Genomic DNA, 24,954 nt, shown 5'->3' with positions numbered 1-24,954 from the left:
TTGAGAAACCCGTGGACAAAGCCTCTTTGCTGGCTCAGGGGATGTGAACACCCTGGTTCACGCCTTCATGAGAGGGGCAGGCCCCGATCGACCACTGAAACTAACACACTCAGGTCGCAGAGGGTGATAAAAAGTTTATTCTGTACTTCTCCCAGCGTCAGGTAGGGGATAAAACTGGAGAGAGGGCCTGGTTTGGAGGTGTAGAGACTCCAGTAGGCTTCCTTCCTGTGATGGGAAGGGCACCATGGAGGGCTTTTTAAGCTGTTCCCCTGGGAGGGCTGCCAAGGGGCCTGACGGGGATGGAGGAGCTGGGGCCGTGGGGCTGCCAGTAGGGGCCCTCAGGTGAAACAAAGGGCCCCAGATAGACAAGGATTCTTCTGAGGGGTGAGGTAGAGTGCTTCCTTCAGCCAGCCCGGGCGGAGAAGAAGGGCAGAGAGCGGACGTAGGAGTCCAGTCGGGAGCGGAAGAGCTCACTTTGCACAGTTTGGCCCAGCGGGCACAGGGGATTCTTCACCACCAGCTCCACGTACAGCTGTGGAGGGGGAGGGTGTTAGAGCCAGGCTTTGAACACTTCTTGTTTTCAACCCCAAACCTACTATAACCTCAAGGGTGTGTGAATGCACAGCGATCAAGGGCTGGAAGGCAAACCCTCCTTGGGGAGAAACTGGTGGTGGGAGTGTATAAGGACCTAAAGGGTCCCAAGAAGTCTGACTTCAATAGAGATACAATACAGTAGGATTAGGGCAGGGAAGCTGAAGGAGTCTTGGGGCTCTAAGTGGCCATGGCTGTTGAAGCTTTGGCGGAAGGGTCCGAGGGGCTGGCACTGACCGCACTGTAGATGTGGTGCAACACATCTCGGATGGGTCCCACGCCCAAGTCAGTGTTCATGACAACCTTGATCCCAGTGGGCGTCTCGTAGTAATGGAGTTTGTAACGGCTAGTTTGGAAGGCCAGGAAGCCGTCCTTCCTGCAGAGATGAGGAGGAGGTTAAGGAATAGAAGCGAAATCTCTCCCAAAGAGATTCTTCTGATCTCCTCTAGATTGACTCCCTCTTCTCTAAACATGTCGTTTGTAGGAGCCTGGTTGACTAAAGACACCTCCCATCTTCACCCCTCAATTTAGCCCCGTTGCCCAACCTCTCTACCTTCAGATCTTCCCCACCGCCGCTCCTGCCAGCTACTGCACTCTCGCTCCGGACTCAGCCTCTCTTCTCTGTCTCCTTACCCTCTCTGGGGGCCAAAGCCCCTTCCACTCCAGAAAGTTTCCCCCGCCCCCAAATTCCCTCCCTCCCTCAACAACCCCTCTGACTACGCGTACATGTCTAGCGGGGACATCTTGCTGACAAACGAGCGGATAGAGAAGAGCATCCCGTACATCAGCTTGTACTCCTGGAGGGAGAGGGGCAGAGTTAGTTCTCGGTTTTTAAAGGAGCCAGGGTTGGGGTGGGAAGGAGCCAGGGTTTGGAGAGAAGAAGCTGGACTGGGACAATGTGCATTTGGAGATGTGAGGTCACCCGGGTTGCGCGGGGCCCTCTCGTCACCTCCTCCTTGGGGATCCCCGCTTGCTTCTTGCGGTGCCACTCGCTGTAATGCAGACACACTCCATTCCGGTCAAACAGGTACAGGTTGTGGACAGTCATCTGCAGGGCAGAGAATGTGAGCCTCACTCCGGGACCGCCCACACCCCGTAGGCTCCAGTTCTTAGCCCGGGATCCCTCCAACCAGACGGGGACCCCTCCCGCGAACTCACCGGAACTTCTCCGAGTGCCCGTCACTCGATACTTCCGGTTTCCGCGGAGCCCCGCCCCACCGGGTCTACACGCTCTAGCGGCAGAGAAATAACCCCGCCCCTATACCTCTCTCAGCCAATCCGTGGCCGTCGGATACGCGCACGCGCGTCCAGGCTCTCCGGCTCCAGAAGCTGTGAGAGCGGCTGAAAACAAGGTGTCCTGGGCTGGTGACGTCATCGAGGCGAGCGAGGCGGGGCTGCGGACTGTGGGCGGGAGGCTGCCAACGGTTTTGATTGTAGGGAAGGGCGCGAGAAGGAGGGTGTCTTGGTGTTGCCGAACTGGGGCTTAGGGGAGGGGGCAGACCCTTGTCCCCACCTTGGCCGACTGCGTGGCCGAGGACTGGAGGTGTGGAGAGTAGTTGGAACGGGGTGGTCGGGGTAGGGGATCTCAGGCTAGGCTTGAGCGCGGCGTACTTTTTAGGGACGTCTGAGGGCGTGACTGAGTGTTCACCAAGTTTCTTTGGGGATAGTAGGGAGGGAGGGATTCTAGGGACCTTGCTATGGCTTTCTTGACAGGAGATCGGAGGGGATATACTAGAGAGTTGACCCTGGGTAGAACGAGTGCAGTGGGAGGAGAGGGGAGGTGGGGAGCATGAGGTTCCTGCCCCTCTGAGACCACAGCCAGTTGAGGGGCAAATAAGGCAGCTGGACGGAAATTAGGCCTCTATTGGATTTGGGTCCGTTTCAGTTTGCACGTTCTGGGTGTGAAAACTTAAGAGCTCAGTTGACCAGTGATAGCCTGTGCCAGAAGTTGATCTGCAGCTTTCAGCGCTCCAGAGGAACTGCAGCAGGTCTTCTGTCCCCACCCTCTCCTTGCTGCACCCTCCTTTTCCACTGTTACCAGGAGCTGTGGAAAGAAATCCTTTTGCCCTCTCGCATGGCCTCTGGAACCGTTGGAAACCTTTCCTCTAACCAGAAAGCCTCCATGCCCTCATTCAACAAGAATCCTTCACTTGGAGTCTTCCTCCTTTCTCCCAAATCTTCCTTCTCGGGGTACTTTCCCCCTGTGCTCTCCTAAAGCAGAACCAGGAGTTCCCAGCTCTGCTGTCTCCAGTTGTCTCTTCCCTGTACTCATGGCAACATCAGCTACCAGCCCCAGTTCACCTCTCCGGGCCAAGGATCTCCTGAGTGATTCTTCAGAAGCCCCTGGGCTGAACCAAGCATCCTCTGAGGTGACCTCCCAGCTGTATACTTCTTTGCACCTCAGTCGTCAGGCAGAGAGCACAGCCCGAGCCCATCTGTTTTTGCCCACCACCTTCCCACCTCCTCATGAGGTGTTAGATGGCTTGGCCCAAGAACTGAGTCACAACTTGTCGGTTGGATTGGAGAACAACTTGAAGAAGAAGGTGAGGGAGGCGTGTCTTGGAAACCTCTAGGGTCTTGGGATCGGGGGTGGTAAAAAAAAAAATAGCTTTACTGAGACTTGAACTCCTATTGTTGGATTCCAAATTCCTTTTAACTACACAGTCAGTCATGCTTGTTCCTGGGAACAAATGTTTATGAGGGAGAGAGTGGCCTGGGCCACCATAATTTGGAAAGTTGTGAAACTACTAGCTCTTTTTTTTTTTTTTTTTCCTTCAGAGACACATGTGGGATAGGTTGCTGTGCTTTAACTGGGACATGGGTGCTGGGAGTGAGGATAACGTTTCTTCATCCCAAGAGGGAACTAGGGACTTAAGGAAAATGTGCTGAGATCCTTCCAGCTCAAAACTATTTTGATCATATGGTTCAAAATTTGGCATGTAAATCATTAAAACACAGTTTAATCAATTATACATGTTGTAGATAGTGTCAGATAGAGCAAGTATCATAACCAATCTGCAGACTGGTTAGGCCGCCCAGAGTTTGAAAAACTGATAGCCATGGACTACAGAGTCTTTAGACAGGATGTTTGCTCTCTAGTTGGCAAGAATCCTCACTACTCTTGTCTTAAGGTGCCCAATTAATTCATTTACATTACCTCTCTGGCTTCTGTAGACATTTGAGTTTCTTACTAGGTCAGTCCTATTTTTCTTGTTTTCCCAGGTGTGAAAGTAAAAATTCTTGGGCCTTAGGGGCTACTGGATGCCGTCTGCCCTGACAGTAGGTAGATCATGGATTATTGCATCTGATTTCCATGTTGCTTTTTATAGGATGGTTCCAAGCATATCTTTGAGATGGAAAGTGTTCGGGGTCAACTCCAGAGCATGCTCCAAACCTCACGAGATACGGCCTATCGTGAGTAAACCCCTTCCCTGTAAAGGAGAACCTAGATTTAAGGGGTGGGAAAAAGTGGAGAAAGGAAGCAGGGTGTGTGGGGGGAGGCGACCTAGACCTCGGAGATAAGAGATTTCTGGAGGAAAGGTTCCCGTTCTTTGGGAGAGGGCAGGAGGAGTGGGTGAAGTAGAAAGGAAGGACCTCTTCTTCAAGTGGTCCCTGTTCCTGTCCTTACCTGACCCTGGCTGTGGGTCTCTCTGGCTGCCCACAGAGGAGTCCGCTACTCCAGGTGCCGGCTCAGAGAGACGGGAAGAGGACTCCTTTGACAGTGACAGCACGGCCACCTTACTTAAGTGAGTTTTCCTTGGGGTTCTCCTAGCTGACTTCCTTTCTTGGAAAGCCAAGTGTTCTAGTGTTTAGTTCTCCCTTTACTGCTTTTGTATCTCTTAAGGACCTAAGATGCTTGTCACTTAGCTTTCAGTTTTCATCCTTTCTCTCCTTTCTTCTATCCCCTTTCCTCCTTTGGGAACGTGGGCATCTGCTGCTTAGTACCTGGCTCTCTCCCAACTTCTAGTCCTTCTTCCTGCAGAAGAGCTAGTTTGTTTCTGCTGAAACTTGTACTGCAGGGAGTGTGGAATAGATGAAGGAGCACTATAGAGTGAATCACAGAACCTGCGTGCTATCTATGGCTCTATCTCTTATCTACCTAGCTTTGTAACTTTGGGCAAGTCTCCTGCCCTGAGTTTCAGTTTCCTCATTTGTAAAATGTCACAGTTGGACTAGTGGATCTCAAAAGCTTTCCCAACCCTAATATTCTCTACCTGATTTGCTCAGCACCCGGCCCCTGCGCGACTTATCTCCATCTAGCTCAGCCCAAGCCCTGGAGGAGTTGTTTCCGCGCTACACCAGCCTTCGGTCAGGGCCCCCACTCAATCCCCCGGATTTTCAGGGGCTGAGAGATGCACTGGATTCAGAACATACCCGTCGCAAGGTGAGATATAAAGGCTTCCTTTTGACAGCAGCAAAGATTAGAAAAGGGGCTGAAGGTTAAGGGCCTGCAGGCTGGGACTTTGCTCAAATGGCTCTGCTGGAAAGCAGGCCTTCTTTGACCGTCCTAGCTAGAATGGCACACCTCGCCTCCAGGTATTATTCCCTCAGATCATTCTGTTATTTCCTTCATGTAGTTTATCAAAGTCTGATATATCTCGTTTGTGTTCCCCCTCTAAAACCTAAGCTCCATGCAGGTCATGCCTTATCTTGTTCAGCACTTTCTTCCTAAAGCCTAGAACATACCGAACACATAGAAATACCCTGTGCATGTTTGGTGAATGAACAACAAACTTTGTTGGCTTGTGCAAAGCTACCAGCGATATAATGAGCTTTGTTTCTGTGAGCCTCAGCCTATTGAAGGGGGCAGAGAGAGGGACAAGGCAGAGGAAGAGTCAGAATTATTGGTTGTGTTGTCATTTTTGGAACCTTCTCTTCCTCCATTTTAAACTGCCTGGCCATGAATGAAAGGCTTTCCCCTTTATCCTTGCCATGTTGAATCGTTGTGTCCAATATGCTTCTTAGGGCAGGAGTAACTTCTCACTCTTTGCAGCATGGGCTGCTGCACCCCTGCCAAAAGGTTCATGGAAATTTTTCCCAGGAGATCTGGAAAAGGGAAGAGGCTGGAAACTAAGCCCCTGCTTCCTGAGGTGGTAGAGGAAGGTGTTGGAGGTCTTAGGCTCCAGCATTGCTGATTCTCCTTCCCCAAACCTGTTCTGTTTTGGGGACCCAGGCTCCCTGTCTCCAGCCCATTTCCCCTGTAGAGGAGCTGGAAAGTTTGGAGCTTTGGTCAAACTAAGGATGGCAACATCCAGACTCCTCATCCTTCTTCCCAGCATTGTGAGCGCCATATTCAGAGCCTGCAGACCCGCGTGCTAGAGCTTCAGCAACAGTTAGCTGTGGCCGTGACTGCCGACCGCAAGAAAGACATCATGATTGAACAACTGGACAAGGTGCCAGGGTAGCGGAATGCGGGTGGGTCTCTCCATGGGGGGCACCAAGGAATAGTGAATAGGGGAAGACCAACCAACATTTCTTTGTTCATGTTAGGAGCTGGGGTAAGTGGTAGGTTAACTGACCACTGGGAGAAGGTGGCTGTTGACCCTGCTCCTGTGCGCAGAAAGAGGGCAAAAAAATTATTTGAAATTCTATCTGACTTTCCTGAGACCCTGGCCCGCGTGGTGGAGGGCTGGAACCGTCATGAAGCTGAGCGGACAGAGGTGCTTCGGGGACTCCAGGAGGAGCGCCAGGCAGCTGAACTCACTAGAAGCAAGCAGCAGGAGGTGTGCAACCTGGGTCATGGGGCTTTAGAACGTAGGTCAGCGACGGCTGGATGGGAGAGGGTAGAAACAGCCCTGGAGTCAGGGTTCCTGACAGATTGACCTCAATCTTGCCATAGCAGGCCTGACAGTTCTCCTCGCTTCCTCTCCCTTCAGTGTTTCTGCTGTCAAACTTGCATGGTTGATGTCTTCTCAGCTTTCCTCACGCCATGTGGTCTTCTCTCTGGCCCCCAAATCATTTAGTTAACTCTTGCTTTTAGAGTTTACGTTGTTAATGATTTTCGAAGTACAGGGATTCCCCTCAGTTCCTCCGTCCTGTGTTCCTCTCTCCTTGAAAGACAGTAACCCGCCTGGAACAAAGCCTTTCTGAGGCCATGGAGGCCCTGAATCGTGAGCAGGAAGGTGCCAGACTGCAGCAACGGGAAAGAGAGACACTGGTGAGAATGCTTCCTGGGTTAATTCCAGTAGAGGCTGTTAATTACTTCTAGAGGGTTACGGGCTTTTGATGGATTGTGGGAATTCATAATTTGAGTTGCACCAGGGCAAAGTGTGTTCTTTAAAACACAAGTTCTGGGGGCTTCCCTGGCGGTCTAATGGTTGAGACTCTGTGCTTCCACTGCAGGGAGCACAGGTTCAATCCCTCCTCAGGGAACTAAGATCCCACATGCCTCGGTGGCATGGCCAAATAGATAAATAAATACATACATAAAAGAAGATTTTTTAAAAAAACAAAAACACTAGTTCTGCTAGATACTCTACAGAAAGTAAGCTCTGCCACCAAGTAAGTGTTGGAGACTCAGCAAATTGTATCCTCATTAAAATCATTTGGATAATTTTTTTTGTTTGTTTTGTTTTGTTTTTTTGTTTTTTGTGTTTTTTTTGCGGTACGCGGGCATCTTACTGTTGTGGCCTCTCCCGTTGCGGAGTGCAGGCTCCGGACGCGCAGGCTCAGCGGCCATGGCTCACGGGCCCAGCCACTCCACGGCATGTGGGATCTTCCCAGACCGGGGCACGAACCCGTGTACCCTGCATGGGCAGGCGGACTCTCAGCCATTGCGCCACCAGGGAAGCCCTGGATAATTATTTTTAAATACAGATTTCTGACCCTTTCCCAGAGGTTTTGATATATGAGGGGTTGGGGAGCCTAAATATTTTCAGAAATTTCCTAGGTGATTTCGTTCAGCCAGGTTTGAGAACCCTGGTCTATGGCAGACCAGAAAAGGTACGGGATGAGACTTACTCAAGTTTTTAATTGCTGAAATGATAAGATTACCCATATGAGTTAGTAGCCAGGTTTAGAATTTCTTGCATGCATGACACATGCTTGCTACATGCATGCTGGTACTTATATTCCTAACAGGCTACATCCAAGAGCGCTGATGGTGGCTTCTGGTTGGCTAGTACATGATTGTAGGCTGGATTTTCTAGTCTTTGTGGAATTTCTTTTGATGACGATGGTGATAGCTATTGTATATTGAGTACTTACTACATGCCAGACACTGTGCTAAATTCTTTACATACGCTTTTAACTTTAATCCTCACAAGGTAGACTGTAATATGCCCACTTTACAGATAAGGATGTGTGCCTCAGAACACAAAGTAAGTGCAGAGCTGGGATTCAAACTGAGATTTGAACGCAAATCTACCTAACTCTGGAACAGAAGCTCTTATTTACCATATAATCTTGTGGGCTTGTTAACTATGGTATTTTAACGGATATAATTCTCAGCAGGCACATTGTATGGGGGTAAGGGGGCAGTTTGCTGGTCTCTTGAGGGCATGCTAAGGATCTTGGTTTTCTCCTGGGGCTATAGGAAGAGGAAAGGCAAGCTCTGACCCTGAGCTTGGAGCTGGAACAGCAGCGGTGCCGGGCCCTGCAGGAAGAACGGGATGCGGCTCGGGCTGGGCAACTCAGTGAGCATCAACAGTTGGAGACACTTCAGGTGGCCCTAGAAGAAGAACGGCAGACCTGGGCCCAGAAGGAGCATCAGCTTAAGGAATGCTACCAGGCACTGCAGGAGGAGAGCCAGGCTCAGTTGGAAAGGGAGAAGGTAAAAGTGGCACTTGGGGAATGGGGGAACAGATGAAGGACAAAATAATTGAATGAGATGGATGTCAGAAAACACGATGTAGTGGACTGGGATGGAGAGGGAAGAACTATATGTGGGAGAGAAGATTGAGAGTGTAGGGCCTGCAGGAAGGGGTGGGGGCATCAAATACATGGAAGGTCGAAGAGTGAGATTCAACAGAGATGAGGAAATAGGTCACATATGAGGAGAGAGGAAGCTTGGTTTTTAGGGTACGGGAGGATGATTTGGGGAATAGAGGTAACCGGGAGACAGGCAATGAGGTACAAACTTAAGTTTGATTTCTCTTTCTTTTGGGAACACCCAGAGGGAGGCCCAGGCAGCCCGGGAGGCCCAGCAGCAGCTGGCATTGGTGCAGTCTGAGGTGCAGCGGTTGGAAGGAGAGCTGGACACGGCTCGGAGAGAGAGAGACGCCTTGCAGCTGGAGATGAGCCTGGTGCAGGTCAGGAGGCAGAGGTTCTTGAGGAGAGTTCCTGGTGAGAAGACGTAGGTCTGAGGCAGAGTGACTTTCAGGAGTCAGGCAAACACTCCCATTTCTAACTAGAATTTTGACCTTTATGGGCCTCTGTTTTTATCCATAAAATGTGTGCTAAGGGCACATTAATGAGTTTCTGAGATACTTTTTTCCTTATTATAATGGTTGACTTAAGGAGACACCCAGTTTCTGGGTTAGTGAGGCCAGTGTTTGAGAGAACACACTTTTACTTTTCACCTGGCCCATTGAGTTGGAGGGCTGACCACATGGAAACTAATTTATCATGGAGGACCAAGGGTGAAGACGTTAGTAAAAACTTCAGTAGCGACTTATACGCTGCTGTACCCCCTGAACTGATGCTAGCTGTGCGTGTCTATGTGGGCATTCAGTAAACCTATCGAATGGTCCTTCTATGTAAGCTCTGTGCTGGGATAGTCCTAACACAATAGCCCCGGCCAACAAGGAGCTCACCAGATAGATGGGGAGTTTGTCTAGCACACACATTTTCGAAGGAGTATGATAAATAAGAATTTAGAGTAAGGAGAACTACTCTTTACTCAGACGTCATCTTACCTAGTGAGTTCTTCCCCAACCACACTGAGTAAAATCTGCAACCTCTGACAATCCCTTTTCCCTTCCCCGTTTAATTTTTCTCCTGCTATACTACATAATATACCTTTTTATTTATTTTACTTAGTATTTAATTTTTTTAAATTGAAGTATAGTTGACTTACAATATTATATTAGTTTCAGGTGTACAACACAGTGATTTGATATTTTTACATATGTTACAAAGTGATTACCATGATAAGTCCAGTTACCATTTATCACCATTCAAAGTTATTACAATATCATTGAATATTCCCTATGCTGTGCATTATTATATCCCTGTGACTTATTTATTTTATAGGTGGAGGTTTGTACCTCTCTATCCCCTTCACCAATTTCACCCATTTCCCCACTCCACCTCCCCCATAGTGTATCTTGTTTATTTTCTGTAAGGTGCATGAGGGCAATGATTTTTGTCTATTTACTGTTAAATCCCAGAGTAGCGCCTGGCTTTAGTTTTGTTCATGTCCTCCATTTTGTTATTGTTCCATCGATTATTGAAAGTGGGGTATTGAAGTCTCCAGCTGTGGTTGTAGAACTGTCTGTTTTCTCCCTTCAATTCTGTCATTTTTTTTCTTCATATATTTTGGGGCTCTATTAGGTGCACATATATTTATAACTGCTATATCTTCTTAATATAACCTTTTTGCTTAAAATCTATTTTGTCTGATATTAATATAGCCCCCACCCCATTTTTTGTTTACTATTTGCATGGACTATCTTTTTTCATCCTTTTACTTTCAACCTTTTTGTGTCTTTGTAAAGTGAGTCTCTGGTGGACAATGTATAGGTGCATCATGTTTTTTTTTAATCCATTATGTCAATTCCTGCCTATTAATTGGAACATTTAATCCATTTACATTTAAAGTAATTATTGATAAGGAAGGACTTCTGCCATTTAGCTGTTTGGTTTTTTATGTCTTAAATGTTTTTGTTCCTCAGTTCCTCCATTACTGCCTTTTTTTTTTTTTTTGATAGTTTGTTGATATTTTTGTAGTATACTGTTATCTTTTCCTCTTTCCTTTTCTGTACATTTTTAAAGTTATTTTCTGAATGGTTACCTTGGGATTACAATTAACATCTTAAAGTAATAATAACCTAGTTTGGATAATACCTACTTTAGTTTCAGTAGCGTATACTCTGTTCCTATGCGTCTCTGTCCCTCCCCCTTCATATTGTTATTGTTACAGATTTGTAATTATTGTTTTATGCCTTTGCCTTTTAAATCATATTGGAAAAAAGGAGTTACAAACCAAAAGTACAATAATATAGGTTTATATTTGCCTATGTAGCAACCTTTATCAGTTGCTTCATATGGCTTTATTTCTTCATATGGCTTCAAGTTACTGTCTAATTTCATTTCATTTCAGCCTGAAGGACTCCCTTTAGAATTTCTTGTAGGTCAGGTCCACTAGTAATGATCACCCTTAGCTTTTATCCATCAGGGAATGTTTTAATTTCTCCTTCATTGTTGAAGGATTTTCCTCACATTCCCCTCACCCTCCTCATATAGAATTCTTAGTTGACAGTCGTTTTTCTTTAAAACATGTTGGGACTTCCCTGGTGGCGCAGTGGTTAAGAATCTGCCTGCCAATGCAGAGGACACGGGTCCGAGCCCTAGTTCGGGAAGATCGCACATGCTGCGGACCAACTAAGCCCGTGCGTCACAACTACTGAGCCTGTGCTCTAGAGCCTGTGAGCCACAACTACTGAGCCCACATGCCCCAACTACTGAAGCCCATGTGTCTAGAGCCCATGCTCCGCAACAAGAGAAGCCACCGCAATGAGAAGCCCCTGCACGGCAACAAAGAGTAACCCCCACTCGCCACAACTAGAGAAAGCCCGTGCGCAGCAACGAAGACCCAACGGAGCCAAAAATAAATAAAATAAATAAATTTTAAAAACCCAAAAAACAAAAACAAAAAAACATGTCATTCCACTACCTTCTGGCCTCCATGATTTCTTAGGAGAAATCAGCTATTAATCTTATTGAGGCTTCCTGGTAAGTGACAAATTGCTTCTCTCTTGTTGCTTTCAAGATTCCCTCTTTGGCTTTTGATAGTGTGACAATAATGTGTCAGTGTGGATCTCTTTGAGTTTATCCTGCTTAGAGATTGTTGAGTTTCTGGGATGTGTAGATTTATGAATTTTATCAAATTTGGGAAGCTTTTGGCCATTATTTCTTCAGATATTTTTTCTCTCTTTCTCTTGACTTCCCTAATGCATATGTTGGTATGTTTGATGATGTCCCACAGGTCCCCAGGTTTTATTCATTTTTCTTCATTTTTTTTTCTTTCTGCTCATCTGACGGGATAATTTCAGTTGCTTATCTTCAAGTTCATTGATCCTTTCTTCTGCCTGCTGACATCTGCCATTGAGCCCCTGTAGTGATTTTTTTAAAATAGATTTTAGGGCTTCCCTGGTGGCGCTGTGGTTGGGAGTCTGCCTGCCGATGCAGGGGACGCGGGTTTGCGCCCTGGTCTGGGAAGATCCCACATGCCGCAGAGCAACTGGGCCCGTGAGCCACAGTTACTGAGCCTGCGCGTCTGGAGCCTGTGCTCCACAACAAGAGAGGCCGCGATAGTGAGAGGCCCACGCGCTGCAATGAAGAGTGACCGCTGCTTGCCACAACTAGAGAAAGCCCTCGCACAGAAACGAAGACCCAACACAGCCATAAATAAATTAATTAATTAATTTTAAAAAAAGTTAAAATAGATTTTATTTTTTAGAGCAGTTTCAGGTTCACAGCAAAACTGAGTGGAAGGTACAGAGATTTCCCATATACTTCCTAACTGCAGCCCCCCACAGCTTCCCCTATTAGCAGCATCTCCTACCAGAGTAGTACGTTTGTTACAGTTGACACATCATTATCACCTAGAGTCCATAGTTTACATTAAGGTTCACTCTTGCTGTTGTACATTATATGAGTTTGGACAAATTTATAATGACATATATCCACCTTTATAGTAACATACTTAGTTTCACTGTTCATCGCTTCCTCCCTTTAACCCCTGACAACCACTGATCTTTTTACTTTCTCCATAGTTTTTTGCCTTTTCTGGAATGTAATATAGTTGGAATCATATAGTATGTAGCCTTTTCAGGTTGGCTTCTTTCACTTAGTGATATGATTTTTTTCCATGTCTTTTCATGGTTTGATAGCTCACTTCTTTTTAGTGGTAAATAATATTCCATTGTCAGTTTATCTTTTCACCTACACATCTTTGTTGCTTGTAAGTGTTGGCAGTTTTGTTGGTTTTTTTTAAAGTGTTTATTTATTTATTTATTTGGCTGTGCCAGGTTTTAGTTGCGGCACATGGGATCTTCGTTGCCACCTGCGGGATCTTTAGTTGCAGCATGTGGGATCTTTCAGTTGCGGCATGCAAACTCTGAATTGCAGCATGTGGGGTCTATTTCCCTGCAGGGATCGAACCAGGGCCGCCTGCATTGGGAGTACAGAGTCTTAGTCACTGGACCACCAGGAAAGTCCCAGTGTTGGCAGTTATGAGTAAAACTTCTGTAAACATTCATGTGCAGGTTTTTTGTGTGAACTCCTTTGGATAAATACCAAGGAGTGTGGTTGCTGGGTCATATGGTAAGGGCGTGTTTAGTTTTGTAAGAAACCACTATAGTGTCTTCCAAAGTGAGTGTACCATTTTGCATTCCCATCAGCAATGAATGAGCGTTTCTGTTGTTCCACATCCTCACCAACATTTGGCATGTCAGTGTTCTGGATTTTGGCCATTCTAGTAGATGTATAGTGGTATCTAGTGAATTTTTCATATCATCAGTTGTACTTTTCAGCTCCAGAATTTCTGTCTTGTTCCTGTTTATAACTTCAATCTCTTTAAATCTCTTTATTGACACCCCCTATTTGTTCATACTTTGTTCTGATTTCCTTTAGTTTATTGTCTAAATAGCTCATTGAGCATATTTAAGACTGTTGATTTTACGTCTTTGACTAGTAATCCCAATGTCTGGGCTTCCACAGGAAGAGTTCCTGTTATATTCTCTTTTTCCTTTGAATGAGTCATATTTTCATGGGTTTTTTTGGTATGTTTTGTAATCTTTTGTTGAGAGCTGTATATTTTGAGTATTATAATGTAGTAACTCTGGAAATCATATTTTCTCCCTCCTCAGGGATTTCTTTTGACAGCTGCAGTCGTCTATTTGTATAGTGACTTTTCCAAATGGTTTTTGCAAATGGTATTTCTTGTGTGTGGTAATTGACATTTCTGTTCCATTATCTCTGTGATTAGCCTGTGATCTAACAGATTTTCTTAAATGTCTGGACTCCCTCCTGTCAAAAAAAGTGTACATGTCTCTTTATTTATTTGTTTGTTTATTTATTTATTTTTAAGATTTCTTTTTTTTTTTTTAATCTACCGTGCTTGCTAGCCTGGCTAGGCTCCCATTTTTCCTTTGCTTTGACCTAGTAATTCCATACTGTTTCATTACCTCTTTGATACTTTTTAGGAAGAGGTATACATATATATACATATATTTTAAAAATATCTTATTCAACTTGTTTGTTTTTGTTCAGCACAACAGTTACTCTGAATAACCATCTGCCAGTACTAGAAACATGATCTACTCCCTCTCTTCTTATACTTTGAAATAGTTTGTAAGGTTGGATTTAATATGTATTTCTTGAATACTTGGTGTTTGACTTGATTTTGCTTCTTGAATGCTTCTAGAAATATTTAGGGGGACTTCCCTGGAGGTCCAGTGGTTAAGACTTCGCCTTCCAATGCAGGGGGTGCGGGTTCGATCCCTGGTCAGGGCACTAAGATCCCACATGCCTCATGGCCCAAAACATAAAACAGAAGCAACATTGTAACAAATTCAATAAAGACTTTAAGAATGGTCCACATTAAAAAAAAGAAAAAAGAAAAACAATCCTTTAAAAAAAATGAAAGAAATATTTAGGCTTTCTAGTTCTTCTTGAATTATTTTTGGTGTTCTCTTATCTATATATATCTATTCAGTCTAGATTTTCTAATCTATTGACTTAACAGTTGTTCATAATTTTATCTTAATGTCCCTGGCATCTTTTCTACTTTTTCATTCCAGATATTGTTCATTTGTGTCATTTCTGTCATCATCTCTTTTTAAAACCATCTTACTCATGATTTAATTAAATATATTTTCAGAAAATTACCTTTTGGCTTTGTTGATTTTTTTTTCTATTTTATTAATGTCTGTACCTTATTTCATTTCTTATATTTTCTTTGATTTTATTCTGTTGTTCTTTTAAAAATCTTCTTAAGATGAATGCTTGCTTCTTCTAAGTTCCTCCATAAGTATTAACTTAAGTGCATCCTACAACTTGTCCCATGTGATATTTGCCTTATTGTTTGGTTCTGAATAATATTCCTTTAAAAAAATATTTATTTATTTGGTTGTGCCAGGTCTTAGTTGTGGCAGGCGGGCTCCTTAGTTGTGGCATGCATGTGGAATCTACTTCCCTGAGCAGGGATCCAACCCAGGCCCCCTGCACTGGGAGCGAGGAGTCTTAACCACTGCGCCACCAGGGAAGTCCCCTGAATAATATTGTTTGATTAATATGATTATATTAATATTAATATGATAATATTAATATGATTACTTTTTGATCTCCTGGGTTATTTCCAAACATATAGGGTTTTCTAATTATCTTTTTATTATTGATTTATAGCTTAAATATTTGTGATTAGAGAGCATGGTCTTTTAAAAAATTACTTATTTATGTATGTTCCACCCAACTTTTTGTGTTGAAATATTTCTGTCTTAAATGTTGCTTGAATAGTAAGTATAATGAATACACTTAGATTCATCAATTGACATTTTGCTACATTTGTCTGTTGTCTGTCTGCACCTCTCTCTCTCTCTCTGCCCCTTCCCACCCCGCTTCCTCTCTTTTCGTGTCCCCACCCCCATCATTGGAGAGTTTCTTGTGGATATCATGAGAGAATATACTATTTTTATTATTTAAATTCTTTGAAAATTGTTGAGACTTATCCCTTAATATATGGTCAAGTTTTCTAAATATTTCATGTGTGCTTAAAAACATGTATTTTATAGTTGTTTGGTGAAGTCTTATATGTCTATTTGTATATGTGTCTAGTTTGTTAACTATGCTGTTTAAGTCATTATATCCCTTTCTATTTTTTTTCTATTAAAAATCTCACTGAGTGTGGATTTGTCTGTTTCTCCTGTAGTCTGTCAATTTTTGCTTTATACATTTTGAGGCTCTGTTATGATTAGATACATATAATTTTTTAAATTGCTATATCTTTCCTGGTAAATTGAGTGTTTTATCCTTATGAGATGACTCTATCTCTTACAAGGCTTTTTGCCTTAGAGTCTAATCTTGCCTAATATTAATAGATCTATATTGGTCTTTAAAAAAAATAAGAGTTTCCCTGAGAAATATTTTTCTAACTTTTTTACTTTCAACATTTATATATTTGCCTTTTGGCTGGAGCATTAAATTCATTTAATTTAATTAGTTTATTCATAGCTGAATCCATGTCTTAACTTTATATCTTATTTTGTCCTGCTTATTCAGTGTTTATTTTCCTCTCCTTTCTTGTCATCTTTTAGATTCATTATTTTTTCCTCATTTCATGTTTGTTTGTTTGTTTTGTCAGCTAGTTTTAAAGTCAAACTCAGTTTCTGTCTAAATTCTCAAAGTTAACTTATCAGAGGTAAATATCAAAGACAGAGAAAGGAGTCGTCAATTCTACATGGATGGCTCAAGGTAGTCTCCCCAGAGAACTCTAAAAAATATTTTTAAGATGTAAAAGTTGTCTGTAATACAAGTTCAAATATTACAGAAGTAAACGGTTGCCTTCCCTTCCCGCATCACTTTATGTCCTTTTAGAACCTTTTCATATGGGTTTCTAGGCTGGTGCTTTAAAAAAATGTGTATGCATTCGCTGCAACTTGTTGTTTTTACCTCATAATATATCTTAGACATCTTTCCATGTCAATACATATAGATGTATTGTGTGTTATTTTTAAGAATTAAATTAAGATGTATAGATGTTATTTTTAAGAATTATATAATATTGCTATAAATGGATGAATCATAGTTTATTTAATCATTTTCCTTTTGATGAGAAATTTACACTGATGTCAGTTTTTTTCACTATTAAAAATAGTGCTGCAGGGAATTCCCTGGTGGTCCAGTGGTTAGGACTCTGTGCTTCCACTGCATGGGGCATGGGTTCGATCCCTGGTTGGGGAACTAAGATCCCGCAAGCCACACGTTGCGGCCAAAAAAAAAAAAAAAAAAAAAATAGTGCTGCAGTGAACATCATTGTACATAAATCTTTGGCACCCCATCTGTAGGATAGATTCTTTAAAGTGGAATTGCTGGCTCAGATGGAGTATATATTAAGTTTTTTCATTAAAAAAATTTAGGGTAGTGATTATTTTATAATGTATAAAAATATTGAATCACTATGTTGTACACGTGAAACTAAAAAAAAGAATTTAGGTAACAAGGCATCTAGAGTAGTCAAAATCGTGGAAACAGAAACAGTGATGATGTTAGGGGCTGGGGAGGGAGAAATGGGGAGTTGTTGTTCAGTGAGTATAGAGTTTCAGGTTGGTTTTTTTTTTAATTTTTATTTATTTGTTTATTTTTTGGCTGTGTTAGGTCTTCGTTGCTACACACAGGCTTTCTCTAGCGGGTCCTACTGTTCGTTGCAGTGCACGGGCTTCTCATTGTGGTGGCTTCTCTTGTTGCGGAGCATGGACTCTAGGCATGTGGGCTTCAGTAGTTGTGTCTCGCAGGCTCTAGAGCGCAGGCTTAGTAGTTGTGGTGCGCAGGCTTAGTTGCTCCGCGGCATGTGGGATCTTCCCAGACCAGGGCTCAAACTCAAGTCCCCTGCATTGGCAGGCGTATTCTTAACCACTGCGCCACCAGGGAAGCCCTAGAGTTGCAGTTTTACAAGATGAAACATTTCTACAGATCTGTACAACAACATGAATATAGTTAATACTACCTAACTGTACACTTAAAAATGGTTAAGAAGGTAAGTTTGTATTATGCGTTTCTTACCACAAGTTTTTTAAATTAAAAAAAAGAATTTAGGTAACTGTTAGGAGTTTGGTATGATTGGAACCTATTTGGGAGAGCTGAGATAGATGAGTGGGATCATAAAGGGCCCTATAAGCTAGTTTCAGCAGCCAGAACTTTATTCCTTAGACAGTAGGGACATTTAAAGGATTTCAAACAAGGAAACAAATTGAGCGTCTTTGTGCTTTAGAATATTCACTCAGGCACAAAGTAGAGGATCCACTAGGGCCGGAATGAGAGAGGGTGGAGGGTAGAATAGAGGCAGGGAGATCAGTTAGACTTGAAGTAATATTGAATTAACGTAGTAGTGAGCAGAAGGGTAAATTAGAGAGCTGTTAGTATTGAATAGAATGAAATGACCAGTGGGAGGGGCAAAGATGGGGGAGGAGTCAAGAATAACTCCAGGTTTCAAATAGGTTGGGTGTTTCAGTGGAGAGTGGTGCCATTAACTAAGGCAAGAAATATAATAGGAAAAGGTTTGAGGGTAGAAAAACAAATGAACTCAATTTTGGATGTGTTCTATTTGAGGCATATACAGTAGGTTTCTTGGTATATGGGCTTAAAGCTTAGAAGAAAGGTCCAGGATAAAGAGAGAGATTTAGAAAGCGTTTTAAGATATAAACGGTAGCCAAAAACATGGCCTAAATGCTAGACATTTGCTCTACACAGGTAAAAGCATCAGTGACCCAGAATGGTAGCATGTGGTCAAAAAGAAAACTGAAGACAGAACTCAAGGAAGCATTGTGCCTTGATGGGCATTTGGAGGAGGAGCAGTTTTAGCTGAGACTGAAGAGCAGTCGGGTAGAATGAGATCGCGTGGCTGGTGGTATCACAGGAGTGAAGGGGAAAATGGTTTTAGAAGGAAAAACTGATGTAGGCGGCAGGTGTTGCAGTGAGATCACGTAAGATAAAGACTGAGAAATAACCACTGTGGGATTTAGAAATTAAGTTCTTTGCCATGAAGGACTATGAGTGGAAGTCAGATTTCAGTGAGTTGAAGAAGGATTATGAGGTGAGAAGATAGAGACAATGATTCTGCTTTAGGAAGAGGGAACATGGACATTTTTTGAATGCTCCCTGGGTTTCAGGTGGTCCACCAGGAATATTGCATGTGTTACCTCAGACACGTGTAACACATTTGATTGTTCTACCTAACTTTTCTTTTGTCCAAAAAAAAGATATTTCTATTGTCCAAAGTCATTTTTACTTTTGTGTACATATAAGGTGTGCGCACCTCATGGTTTAATAAGGAAAGGAATCCTCTTTCACTCCTTGTGGCAAAATTCTTGTTTCTTTATCTCTTAGGCATATGAGGTAACGTTAGTACGTGGATTTTTTTGTCTACCTTATATCCTCCATCCTCTTCTAAGCCCAGATAGAACTGAGCTGACAATGACCCTGCCTTCCCTTACTCCCAGGCCCGGTTTGAAAGCCAGCGGATCCAGATGGAGTCGGAGCTGGCCGTGCAGCTGGAGCAGCGTGTGACAGAGAGGCTGGCACAGGCTCAGGAGAGCAGCCTGCGTCAAGCAGCCTCCCTGAGGGAGCATCACAGGTACGTGGAGCTTATTGGCTGCTGCCTCTCCCCAGCCGCAGCAGGTGGTGTCGGGGCCCGGTCCAGACCCTCTCAGATCCCTTTACCATCTTCCAACGCACTGGCTGCTGTCAGTCTCTCGGTGGGAGAGCCGCCTTCAGGTTCACAGGGAGAGCCAGCTGTGCTTGGGGATTTTCCATTTTCACCCCATAGGAAGTAGCACTTAACCAATAACTGATGGCCACAGGAATGTACGTTTCCAGCTCCCTTGCCCCTGGTGGGCACAGTGGTGAGCTTCGACCTGCAACATTTCCAGAGCCGCCCTGGGGGATTGCGCCTCCTCCCCACCTCAGCACTAGTCCCCTATCAGTTTTTTTCTAGAAATGCTTCTTAAATGAACCACTTTCCCATAAATCCTCATCTCAGTCCCTGCTTCTGGGGAACCCATCCTAAGATACCAGCTGTCCTCTTTCCTGAATGCGCCTGTGCCACGGCTGGGCTGGCTGGCTCTCACGTGCATGCGTTCTGGCTTTTTATTATTTGATTAGTTCTTCTGTCTCAAGATTCAGTCCTCTTTTCTCACCTGTGTCCTCCCAGGAAGCAGCTGCAGGAGCTAAATGGACAGCACCAGCAGGAATTGTCCGCTCAGTTGGCTCAGTTCAAGGTGGAAATGGCAGAACGGGAGGAGAGGCAGCAGCAGGTGGCCCAGGACTATGAGCTCAGGTGCCGGCCCCTGGTCTCCCTGTTAGGCCGCAGTCCCAGAGGGAGTGGTGAAGGGCCACTTCCTCTGTAGCCCTGGCCTCTCCCGCACTGGCCCCAGCGCCTTTCACAATTTCACGTGTTCCATATTCCCTTCTGGCTCTTCCTATTCTCCGAGTCCCTGCTTTTGTAAAGGGCCGACATGGCCTCTCGCGTCTTGCCTTCAGACTGGCCCGGGAGCAGGCGCGAGCGCGGGAGCTGCAGAGTGGGAGGCAGCGGCTGCAGGAGCAGCGGGCGGAGCTGCTGGAGCGGCTGCAGGCCATGCTGCAGGCCCACTGGGAGGAGGCAAGCCACCTGCTCAGCACCGCCGCCCTGCCGCCCAGTCCCCCGGTATGCTGCGCAGAATTGTGTTTGGACCCCTTCTTCGGAAATCTAGCTCCCTCCCAAGGGCGGTCCATAGTTCACCCCTACATTGGCATCTCCTACTTCCTTCTTTTAATTATTAAATGTTTATTATTAGTTAAAATCTTTTTTGGAATAGATGATGACATGCACATGGTAAAAAAAAAAAAATCCATACTGTTCAAAAAGATATACGGTGAAAAGTAATCTCCATCCCATCCCTGCACCTCAGTCTCCTGGTTCCTCCCCCGAGGAGCAGCGGCTGTTACTGGTGTCTCGAGTGCCGCCCCCAAACAGTAGCCTTCTGTACACAGTTTGTGTCTTTTTACTTAACCAAGTGCTTATTGGTGGACATTAAAGTTGTTTCCTATATTTTGCTTCTACAAACAGTGCTGCAAAAAATATCATTAATATATGTCTTTGTGCAAGTATATCTATAAAATTTCTAAAAATGGAATTGTAAGTTCAAAAATAAGCATTTTAAAATTTGATAGTAATTTGATAAATGTTCCCCAACCTCCTTTTAAGGACGTTCTACTAATTTGTAATCTTATTAAAAAGTGTCTGTGCCATGTCTCATCTCTTTAAACGCACCCTCTCTTGTGCCCAGGTTCCTCCTGCCGGCCCCTCCAGCCCTGGGCCACAGGAACCGGAGAAGGGGGAGAGGAGCATCTGGACTGTGCCCCCCGTGGCCGTGGCCCTAAAACCCGTATTGCAGCAGAGCCGGGAAGCACAGGAAGAGCCGCCTGGGGTGCTGCCACCTGTTCTCTGCAGCCCCTCCCCAGATCTTAGCCTCCTGCTGGGCCCCACTTTCCAGAGCCAGCATTCCTTCCAGCCCCTGGAGCCAAAGCCAGATCTCACTTCATCCTCAGGTGACTGGGGACAGGAGTCACTGGCGTTCTCCTTACCCACACGGATTGGCTCCCTCTTAACCTAGCTTCCTTTCTGTCTGGGACTTGAGCATTTCGTTTCCCAGATGACTTAGTGACCATAAATTGCAAGGAGCAGAAATCCACTCAAGTTTGTTCAAATAAAGGGAGTGAGGCTTATGGAAATGTGATGTGTCTGTGCTTAACGAGAACTGGAGTTGGTTCAGGGGTGCTGCCAGGAACTGGGCAGCTGTTCCTCGTCTCTTGGGGCCCGCGTGGGCTCTGGACTCTGCCCCCCCGGCATCTGCTCCTTCCTCTTGGTCGACCAGCCCTCTCTCTCCCTCAGGTTCTTGCTTTCACAAGTTTGGTTTGCACGTGAGTTGAGCAGCCATGACACTGACTCCAGAAAGACTCTAGACAACCTTACAGAGACATTGGTGCCTCTGTTTCTTAGGTCCAGTTTAAAGAGAGGCGATCTGATGAGTTGGTAACCATCCCTTGGATCGGCTGACCTTGAGTGGTGGCCACGCCTGGTTCAGTCAGCTGTGTCTTGTGGGGATGACGGTGCTCTGTGTGGTGTAAATGTGACAGCCCAGGCAGAATTAAGAATGAGCCGGAACATGTCTATTGATCGTAAACCATTCTGTGCTGCGGTGGTATTTATTTGTTCAGCAGCCGAGTACCGTAGCTTTCCCCTTCTGGCTACACTTCTGTCTTAGAATTCAGCTGTGCCGACTCTCAGTTGCCTTCAGTTCTTCCCTCTCCAGGCTGTTTTCCACCGTGACCAGCTTCTCCTGGTTGTGCTGCCCCTGTTATATTTAATAGGCCCCTTCCTTCCAGCCCTGTGGTGAGCTGATTTGTGGAGAAGTCCCCCCCCTACAGCACACGCCCCTGTCTCACTTTACAGCTGAGGCCTTCTCTGCAGCTGGGACCTTCCATCCCGATCACAGGGCAGAGCGGCCATTCCCTGAGGAAGATCCTGGGTCCGACGGGGATGGCTTCCTGAAGCAAGGGCTGCCGCCCCCTTCCCAGCTGCAGGGCCTCAAGCATTTTTTGCACCAGGTAAGAGGGCCCACCCATCCCACCTTGTTTTCTCCTCTCCCTCCTTAGTTTCTCTTTCTACTCTGGGAGACTAGGATGCTGACTTCATACGCCTTTTAGGACTAAGAATTCGTCCCAGCTTCTGCCTCTCCCAGTTGCAGTAGTTCCTTCTGGAACTTAGGTGACCAGCCCCAGCTCTTACTTCCCCAGTTGCTGCTTCCCTCAGACACTGAGGTCTCTTTCTTCAGCGGTCCTCAGGGAACCTTACTGTCTTGTCCCCACAGCTGCTGGAGACAGCGCCCCAGAGCAATGAGAACCCCTCCAACGACCTGCTGCCCCCTAAGTCTGGTGAGCACCACCCGTGAAGAAGGTTGGGGCGAGGCCTGGAAGAGGTGGGAGATCCGGTTACCAGGCATGGGCCTTTAGGAGCTGGCAGAAGTGACGAAGCCCCACGAAGGCTAAGGTGGCAGCATTCCTTGGATTTTGCCCCATTTCCTGATTTGAATCTCTTTCCTTTGCTAGGTCCTCTGACTGCCCCATCTTGGGAGGAAGCCCCTCAGGCGCCACGCCTCCCACCCCCGGTCCATAAAACTAAAGTGCCCTTAGCCATGGCGTCCGGTCTTTTCCGGGTCCATGAGCTTCCCTCAGCCCATTCACAGAGCGGCGGTTCCAGCGATGGCTGCCCAGAGAGAGGTAATCAGGTCATGGTTTCCCGGCAGATAAAAAGGGTAGGTCTCGGGCATGGAGCTGGTACCTGGAACTGAAGGCCTGTCTGGACTCCGAGAGTTGGGATAGGGTTGGGGGAGGGCCTAGGATGACAACCATTACTGATGTGTCTCTCAGGTGGAGATGGGCTCGCACCCTCGAGGCAGCTGATGGAGGTGTCCCAGCTGTTACGACTGTACCAAGCTCGGGGCTGGGGGGCACTGCCTGCCGAGGATCTGCTGCTTTACCTGAAGAGGCTGGAACATAGCGGGTACCAGCCTGGGAGGGAAGGGTGGAGGGACTAGGTGGATGGAACCTGGATTGTGGGCAGGAAGAGTGGAGTGTGCGCGTTGTCCTTTGAGTAGCAGCTTCCATCTTTTCTGGGGAAGAAGTGAGGGTGAGATGTAGATCGGCGTCTCCTCCAGCTCTCACTCCTCCGCACCTGTCTTTTGTCTCTACTTTTCTGTTTGTCTGTTTTTTGTTTTCTTTTTCACTTCTTAAAAAAAAAATCACTTATTTTTCCACTTCTTAAAAAAAAAAATCTCTTCTACTAAAAATCTCTTCTACTAAGATAGATGTTTTTCTACCTTAGTTTTTTCCTCTTTACCCTGCAGCTCAGAACTGAGAGTCCTAGGATTGTGACAATCTAGTATAACTCAGTATTTGATTCCACCAATGTTTCCTCCTGTTTGATCCCCGGGTCTGTCTTGTTTGTTCTTATTCTTAAGAGACAGAATTGGGGAGTAGTTCTTCCACCCCGTGTGGGGAGAGTCGGGGGAACAGCTGCCCATCATCATCCCTTGATTTGTATGGCAGGACTGACAGCCGAGGGGATAATGCCCCCAGAAGGAACACAGACTCCCGCTTGGGTGACATGCCCCGGAAAGAGGTAAGGGAAGGTCGGGCGGGGGCGAGGGGCTGGGGGCTCTCACTGGCTCATCCCTCGCCCTCTACACACCCGCCAGCTGGCTCTGTCCTCTGTCGCCCAACCCCTCCGATCCCGGGTCCCGTTTTCTGTAGCGTGGCCCTTCCCCTTTGCTGACTGACGCTGGCCCACCCCACGCACGATACCGTTCCTCAGTGGCAGGGGGGCGGTTGAGAGGACGCGACACTGACTTTTTTTTCTCTTTTCCCTCAACTCTCAGATCCCCTCCCAGGCTCTGCCTCGCCGCCTCGCTACAGCCCCTAAGACTGAAAGACCTCCAGCTCGGAAGAAGAGTGGGCACCCTGCCCCTGGTAGCGTGAGGAGTCGAGGGGGGATCTGGAGATAAGTCCCTGGCCTTTCTCTTCTTTGGTCTCTCATTTTTATTATTATTATTTTAATAAATCTCAGTAGTCTGTATTAGAGTCTCTGACTCATAGGAATTTGGAAAATGGAGGATTTATAGGAAACCACTGTGTGAGGAAACCTCATTGTTCTATTTGAGTATGTTTTTTATATGTTTCTATTTTATATTCTGTGGAAAAAGACACGAGTGCTTTGAACGAAAACAGTCTGTGGCTAGGTTTCAGAAGCATTAGTGAGCTAAAGCCTGGTGTTGCAAGAGTAAAACCCACAGAGTGATTAGCTCTGGTCGGTAGTGGAATTATGGGTGATTCTTATTTTCTTCTTTGTACATTTCTGTATTTTCCAGCTGCTCTAAAACAAGTATATATTACTTAATCAGAAAAACACTTTCAATAAAAGAATAATTTATTGTATAGAGAGTTTCAGTAAAAATTTGATTTTGGGGGAGACAGTTTTGTGTTTAAGGAGCAGATAATTTAATTCTTTCAGATGACGCTAGTAGGTTTCTGATGGACAGATTCTGCTCCAGCCAGGCCACATGTTATGGCTGTAATCGTCACTCTTATGGCTTTGAAACGTGTATAAAAGACTAGAGTGCTGGCAAGGAAAAACAGCCATGATTGTGAAAACTTTCATCCTAATACTCACCAAAATGAACAAAGAGAAACAATATTAGAGAAGAAAATGACGATAGTGTGAAAGACCCCAACTTCATAGTACAAATGCAGAAAAACCCGTAGTACACTTTAGATTAAACTGAAGGATGGTACCTTGGGACCCACACACAGCTTTCCCGCTCTGGAGCACAGTGCGGGGCGGGGATGATGGTAGATGTGATTCTTAGGGCCTGGTCCTAGGTGGGTGTTTGA

The 24,954-nt window shown here is 45.4% G+C and overlaps 2 protein-coding genes across 2 annotated transcripts; one reads left to right on the top strand and one right to left on the bottom strand.

The window, feature by feature from the left end:
- Positions 1-124: 124 nt before the first annotated feature.
- Positions 125-1,786, bottom strand: TRAPPC1 (trafficking protein particle complex subunit 1). Its single transcript, XM_082679785.1, has 5 exons — positions 1,750-1,786; positions 1,541-1,639; positions 1,318-1,388; positions 829-967; positions 125-532 (listed from the first exon to the last, which is right to left on the bottom strand). The coding sequence occupies exons 2-5, from the start codon at positions 1,637-1,639 to the stop codon at positions 404-406; spliced, it is 438 nt and encodes a 145-aa protein (XP_082535911.1). The 5' UTR covers positions 1,750-1,786; the 3' UTR covers positions 125-403.
- A 1,075-nt stretch (positions 1,787-2,861) lies between these two features.
- On the top strand, positions 2,862-24,458 carry CNTROB (centrobin, centriole duplication and spindle assembly protein; the record flags this gene model as incomplete). Its single annotated transcript, XM_082679890.1, has 19 exons — positions 2,862-3,134; positions 3,921-4,005; positions 4,256-4,337; positions 4,819-4,975; positions 5,868-5,984; positions 6,198-6,314; positions 6,650-6,748; positions 8,126-8,362; positions 8,706-8,840; positions 18,969-19,102; positions 19,679-19,804; positions 20,008-20,170; positions 20,793-21,054; positions 21,959-22,113; positions 22,377-22,440; positions 22,615-22,785; positions 22,936-23,068; positions 23,614-23,686; positions 23,943-24,458. 19 exons carry the CDS (start codon positions 2,862-2,864, stop codon positions 24,066-24,068), a joined length of 2,709 nt encoding a protein of 902 aa, XP_082536016.1. The 3' UTR covers positions 24,069-24,458.
- Positions 24,459-24,954: the final 496 nt, after the last annotated feature.

Source organism: Grampus griseus (genome assembly GCF_964374135.1).
Source record: "Grampus griseus genome assembly, chromosome: 20".
NCBI lineage: Eukaryota > Metazoa > Chordata > Mammalia > Artiodactyla > Delphinidae > Grampus > Grampus griseus.
The sequence above is the reverse complement of the archived record's forward strand: the minus strand, read 5'-3'. Positions and strand labels throughout refer to the sequence as shown.